Source organism: Gavialis gangeticus, unplaced genomic scaffold (genome assembly GCF_001723915.1).
Source record: "Gavialis gangeticus isolate Ggan-Ray unplaced genomic scaffold, GavGan_comp1, whole genome shotgun sequence".
NCBI lineage: Eukaryota > Metazoa > Chordata > Crocodylia > Gavialidae > Gavialis > Gavialis gangeticus.
Window position 1 is genome coordinate 185,734,875 of NW_017728992.1, and position 6,974 is coordinate 185,741,848.

General features: G+C 40.2%; 1 protein-coding gene across 3 annotated transcripts in view; it reads right to left on the bottom strand.

Annotated features, from left to right (window-relative positions):
• The window catches only part of TMEM65 (transmembrane protein 65), a 77,396-nt gene that overhangs the window by 32,445 nt on the left and 37,977 nt on the right, over positions 1–6,974 (bottom strand). For all 3 annotated transcript variants that reach the window (XM_019528129.1, XM_019528131.1, XM_019528130.1), the window contains 2 exons: positions 3,504–3,548; positions 1,333–1,400 (listed from right to left, as the gene is read on the bottom strand). In XM_019528129.1, coding sequence (XP_019383674.1) covers positions 1,333–1,400; positions 3,504–3,548 — 113 coding nt within the window. The remainder of the gene's footprint in view (positions 1–1,332; positions 1,401–3,503; positions 3,549–6,974) is intronic.

Sequence of the window (6,974 nt, forward strand, 5' to 3'; positions counted from 1 at the left end):
TGGAGGGGAGGGGGGGGGGGGGGGGTACAGCCCCCCCATCCTCCCAAATACTTAGCTGTGTTGCACATGCACAATGAGCTCTGAGCTCACCGGCTGGTCAGTGAGGGCTCCTCCTGGAGCTCCACATGGGCATTGAGCTCTGAGCTCACCACCTGACTGGGTCTGGCCAGCCCTGGCATAACAAAAAGAGCTGGGCCCAGGGCAAACCCTGGATAAATCTGAAAGCAGTAGGAGCTGGGAACCTTTTTGGAGTTCCTGGCATGGCAATGCTCCCAGGGTACAGACTTGGTGGGGTGGGCTATGTCAGCACCCGAGGCAGGAGCCCCTCTTGCCCATCCCTAGTTATGCAACTGCTAGCCAGATCCCCTGCTTTGGCATGGCTCCAAAGCCCAGGAGTTGAATGCTGCTGCTGTTGAACCTTCCCCTCCCTGCTGAATTTCAGCAGCAAGGGAAAAGAAGAGCAGCAGCAGCACTCAGTCCCTGGGCTCCAACGCCACATGAAAGCAGGGGTTCTGGGCAGATCCCACACTGAGCTCTCATGTATGACTCAACCAGAGGGAGTACAACCACAGTGGTGCACCCCCTCTGGATCCTCCCCTTTTCCCACTCCTAACCCCCCCCACAAAGCATAGGCAACAACATCAAGTGGCATGCCTTACAGTGTTAATCATCTAATTCTAAATCTGAATTATGTTTTGGCCTATGCTCCAGCTTTCAAATAGATAGAAACTTTGAAAGTGCTACACCAATTCATAATTCCAACCACTATCTATGATATTACAACATTTCCACAGCACTATTTATAAGCAAAACTTAATGTTCTGTACAAGTGCATTCCTACTATGTTCAGTATCTCTCATAAACTTAGTGTAATGAAGCAGAGAGGCTAATGATATGCCCAGTGTCACAAAACAAGTAGGCTGCAGTCAAAAGACTCAAAAGAATTCTTGACTCGTGAAACACCCGCTCCATACCACTCTTTAAAAGCAAGAAGACTGAGTGCTATTTTTCAGCCTGGGTAGAAATAAGGTCAACTTTTAATTCTTATTCTTCAGACATGAAACACTACTACTATTAACAGGGGAGAGAGAGAGTCAATTTTGAAATGATTCTATAATTCTAAATGTGAAAATTTTTCCGGTTGAAATATTAAAATAGAAACAAATGTGACAATATGGGGGAGGAGGGAGATAGATGAACAAAGTAAGTATTTTTATTCTCTTTTATAAGATACAGAACTCTTCAAATATTTAGTTCTGTTCATTTGTTTCATTTATTTTTTAAATCTGAGAAACATTACTGTTCCGGATCAAAATTAGAAGACAGACTTACCGCAGCAATCATAATTGCATTATCCAAAAATCCAAACCCCACAAAAGGTAATGCATTGTGGAAGAACACTGAAAAAAAAATGAGCAACAAGGGACAGTAAGTATCCACTAAATTAAATAAATCCAAGTTTTGGTTGTTCATATATGACTTAATATCTCATTTAAAAAGACAAATGGGAAAACAATACATAACGTCACACATGCAGTAGTCTTTTTCCCCTGATGCTTCTATGAAGTTTGGTAGTGGTTGTTGTATTGAACTTTCTGTTTTCACTCCCAACAACACTGGCATACCACTTGCAACAAGCAGTTAGTGGTAACAGCACCTGGATCACGTATTTACTTACACTACACATTCTCAGTAAAGCTTTGTTTAACTTCGGACAGGCAGACGCTAGAATCCTTCCTACTGCAGAACATATGCAATGTAATATTTAAAAACTTGTCAAATTGTCCACAATGCTTTTGACTTGCACTTCCCACTAGTAGGGGATTTGCCTAGTAGTTTCCTTTCCCTGCAATTTCCCCCTTGCCCACGTAAATAGTTTCCAACCTCTCCATTCACTCCTGAAAAAAATCAGTTTTTTGATTTTGCAGTGTGCATTGCCTGGAGCCAGACAGTTCAAATATACATAGTTTTAAATCCACAATGTACACCTAGATTCCCCAATCAGTAGGCTCCACAGATGCTATGTCACATTAGAGAAAATGTTAAGTATAGCTTAAGAACGATTTACAAGTATGCAACTTTTTCTTTGTTTAATCATTAGGTACTGATTTATGTCAGCTCTTGCCTCCTCAGGTGAGGGACTGCATCGTCCTTTATGTTTCTTTAGTGCTGAAATACTGTACTTAAAGCTTCTCCCCTACTTATTACTCATATTGAGCTTGATCTCACTTCCTGTATTTCATCCTCTTTTCCTCTCCTTCCACTACCATAGTCCAGGAAAAGAGGTTCTTCTTGAAATAATTCAATATTATGGTCATTTGAAAAGTATCATAACATGAATACCTTCCATCTCTTTCAAGATGTGTACTCTTTAGGATCTACAGAAAGGTTTAATTAGTTTCTTGCTCAAGTCAATAGGATTTCATACACTTCACAGGCACGGTCCCCAAATAATTAACACTACAAACAACTTTGACAACTACAGTAAGTGTGCACACGTGTATTTGCTCACTGATATACAACAAGACTTACTTAGGTTCCTTCTGTTGTACCTAAAACTTGACCCAAATGTTTCCCCCTCCCCCAGTTCACAAAATATCTCCAGTCAAAAAGTTATGCATTTGTTCTTTGTGCATTCAATCATTTCATAAAATTAACTTCGGCTTACAACTTCAAATGCAAAGCAAATTTCAATTTGTCATGTGTTTAAAGTTTGCCCTCAAAAAATAATTTTAAAGCTAAGATCTGTTGGTAAATATTTGCCAAAATGATCATGAAAAAGAATTTAGTGGGCATAGACATAGTTGAAAATAAATGTCAACCCACTATTCCACAAATACATATAGATATATAATATTCGGTGGAAAGCGAAAAAAATATCAAGACACTGACTTTTGTATAATTGAAAATTTACTCAGGCACTACTGGCTGTCAAAAAAAAACACTGTGAATTTCAACACCTAATGCACTAAATCAATTCCTTAAAAAGAGAGCACTATTATAACCAGGCCAACTTTACTTTTCAATTCTCAGAAATTTTGCCTGATATTTATGCAGAAGTCCTCACCTCACTTCTGACATTTAAAATATAACAGAGTAGACAAAAAAGTGTTAACATCTGTTTTGCAGGAAGCCCGGGGACCAGAATTTTGACTGGCCATTAAAAATACAAAAAAATTGGCTATAATAGCAAAACAGCTTTAAGCTAACAAAACTTTTTATATTGGTGCTTGATAGTAGTTTGCACTCAGGTTCTTGGAAATGTAACATTAGTAACAATAACATACAATAGTGCAGTATTATTCTGCAAAATGTGACTACTACAAAATCTAGCCAGGTCACATTCTAGTTGTAAGATTCTTGGGTACCTACCATTAAAGAAAGAGTTACAAGACGAGCTTATGTACAATTACATGAAATGAAGACAAAGGATTTAAAATATAAAGAATCAATGCATTACATACAGAAATGAACTATAGTCAACAAATATATTTTTCTTTTACCGTGCTTCAGCTGTCCTGTAGATGGTGGTGCAACTTCCAACTTCTCTAGACAGGTCAAAATGAAATTAGAAAATTAGTCTAATCAACCAGTTTTTCAATTCCGTCACAATACGTGAAGAGCTTAACTGTCTGTAGCATCTCACTATACCCCAACAGGCAGAAAACAATGAAAAGTAATGAAAATATTGGTATTCCTAGAAATAGTACCCAAAATATGCATCTAAATTATGTAAAAAATAAAACTCTAAAAACTGGTTTCAATAAAACAATAAAATAGCCTCAGAGAATGCCATAAAGTTGCCTGTGCTAAAATGATTTCATGAGCATCTTTAGACAAAAGAGCTTTAGAACATACACAAACAACAAGGCTCATTTCCAAAGAGACCATTAGCCCTGGTAACTGGAGCAGTGGCTTGGAAACTGGAGACCTGGGCTCTGGGCCTTCCACTGTCTAAGAAGGTTCAAACTCACCTCTTTTACCTCACCACCAGGCTATAGGCAAGGGGCACTCTCCATCCTCCTGTGGCTGTCCAACCATTGTGCAACCAGGAATATAATACTTATTAGGGCCAGAAAGACAAGAATAGGGAGTGTGACTCTACAACCTGGTGATGAGAACATTCATCTGGAAGGGACGGACCTTGTGGTCTCATGCCTATCCGGGGATCATATATGCATCTTGCATTAGACTCATTGGATAAAATGCATGAACGTTGAGAGCAAGGACTGAAGATAGGACTCCCCTCAGAGGACTGCCCTCATTATAAAGTTAAAAAAAGGTAGAGACTGCTCCTCTCAATTGTAGGGGTTGAGCATTATAACAGCAGGTAGCCTGTTAGGTATGTAGGGCCCAAACCCATGTATCTTGCACTCCTGACTGCTCAGGAGTGCAGTCTACAGGAAGAGTGTACAGTGTTGCCATCCCAGCCTAGTATTTACAGCACTACCCTAGGAGGTAAGAGATGGGGGTTTAAAGTCCTTCTAGCCAAGCACAGCATTAAACCCAGGTATTTCCCTTCTTAGGTGACTGTTAACTACTAGATGATGGCATAAAAGATGGGAAGAGCCACCATCTGCAGCTGCCATGCTTTTAATCAAAGTATCTGTGACTGGTTAAATGCTTTAACTGTGGGTTAGGTATGCCAAGAGCATAACTTAGTTCTCTGAGGGGCTGTAAACAAGGCATGGAGTGACATGGTTTATGAATCCCAGAAAGGCATGGGTAGGAGCCATCTCCTACCTGTGCCTTTCTGGGATTCATAAATTATGGCCAGCCAGAATAGCAGCACCTACCAATGCACATTAAGAACACTCTAGGTGCCTACAGCAAGCTCTTGGCAGAAAACTCAGGCACCTGAGAGCCCAAAAAAACTTAACACACAAGAGGAATATTAAAAAAAATCCAAGTCTTTGCCATAAGGCAGTAAATTACAGTTTAATTAATAATGCACAAAAACACAGCCATAAAAAAGCAACAACGCTTCTTGAAAAAATGCACTCAGCATGCAGCAAGTAGTCATCCGTTTCCCGAGCCAGTATATGTAATGTTAGCATTTATGTTCCGATATCATGGATCTTTTCCTCATTAGTACATGATTAAAAGTAAAATGATATAACAAGGGTACAGACTGCTATTAATTACAGGGGTTGAGGTACTGTTGTTGTAATGGGTAACCTTTTAAATATCCAGGGCCTAAACCATAAAAAACTTGGAAGATAAGGACAAAGAACTGGAAGGTGATATGGTACTCTATGGGGAACTAATGCAATGTAACAAAATAACATATCTGACATGCTCACAGATTGCTTTGTTCTAATCCAGCTTCAAGAGGTAGCAAGGGGTTATATTGTATTTTTACTTGATATATATCATTTACTGTAGCGATGGACGTGAAGCTAATGAGAGCTGTTAAATACTAAACTTATTTGAAAAAGACATCAGGCCATATATTTAGGAGTCTATGCATGCAGATTTTGAGCCAAACAGTGGGCAACCTCCCCCCTTTTTGCTAACACAGCTGATCTCAGAACCTGAGAAAGGATGGACAGAGTTGGTACTGTGACTCATTTCATATCTGTCTAAGAGAGCCTGCCTAATCCATCACCCAACATGTTCAGCACATGTTCAAAGTGGCCACAGTGCCTAGAATAGCAACATAAAAAATAGTGTGTTCAATATTTACACCGCCCGCTTGCAAGTCTCCAGCAAGTCTACACTGGTAGAATTAGTAAAGCAAGTAGCTCAACACCTGTATGAACTGCTACAGCTTGAGACAATTCAGAAGGTGAAAATGATGCAAAATGCAATGAGCCATTTATATGGAGTTATATTTTTAGAGCATGTGGACACAAGTGGTTTATTAGTTCACACTAGGATTCCAGAAAGTTAATGTGTTGATGTCAACCTATAAAGCTTCAGACAGTATACAACCTTGTTATCTAAGAAGTTCTTCTCACCATGCCAGGCTACCAGTGGAGAAGAGGCACTTCATCCAGAGCTTTCTAACTACTTACCAAAAGCAAGACATACATTTTAATTACAGCAAAGCAGATTTAGATCAAGTCTTAGGAAAAAGTTCTTCTTGACTGAAAGAACAGTCAGCAGCATTGGCGGCAATCCCTTACTGCTGAAGATAATCACTTCCACACATCAAGTAAAGGGCTGTAAATGAGTAGGTTGATAGCCAAGGTCGATCCTAAAGCTGCAGTCTCTCTGGCAAATGCCACAGATGGTGGCTAGGGGGAGGATTGGACCACGCACTTCATGGTCTTGTTTCCTTTCCTTCCATTTCTATTGTTTTTCTGCCTCCAGGGCGAGACAATTTTCCTCAAAGAAAGCAGCACCTTCTCTCACAAGGCGTCACCATGTAGCCTTGTCCCAAACTAGTTTTTCCCAATATGTAGTGTCAATACCAAACTTCTTAATGTTTGCTTTGAAGGTGTCCTTGCAGTATTTCCTCCAGCCACTGCATGTCTTTTGTCCTTGGCTGAGTTTGGGGTATAGCAGTGGCTTTGTGTGCCCATGCCTGATATACATTTACCAGTGTCTTTCTTGTCCACCGCAATTTATGTTGGATAATCAACACTTCCATACTAGTGGTGTTATCATCAGTGAGGACACTGGCATTTCTGCAATGATCCTCCCACTTTACGCCAAGGATCTTCTGGAGACAGTGCTGGTGATGGCGTTCCAGGCTTTTCAGATGATTCCCATAGGTTGCCTGAACTTCACAGCCCTAGAGAAGAGTTGGGATTATCACAGCCTTACATAGTAAGAATGTTGATCTAGTCCTGATGTTATCATTGAACACAAGATGATTCAGTCTTCTGAAGGCAGAGCTGGCATATCACAACCTATACTACTGGATCTCCTCTTCAATGTTGGCCTCCTTTGACAGATACCTGCCAAGGTATGCAAAGTGTTCAACATTCTCCAGCTCCTGTCCTTCAACGAGGATCTGTCAGAGGAGG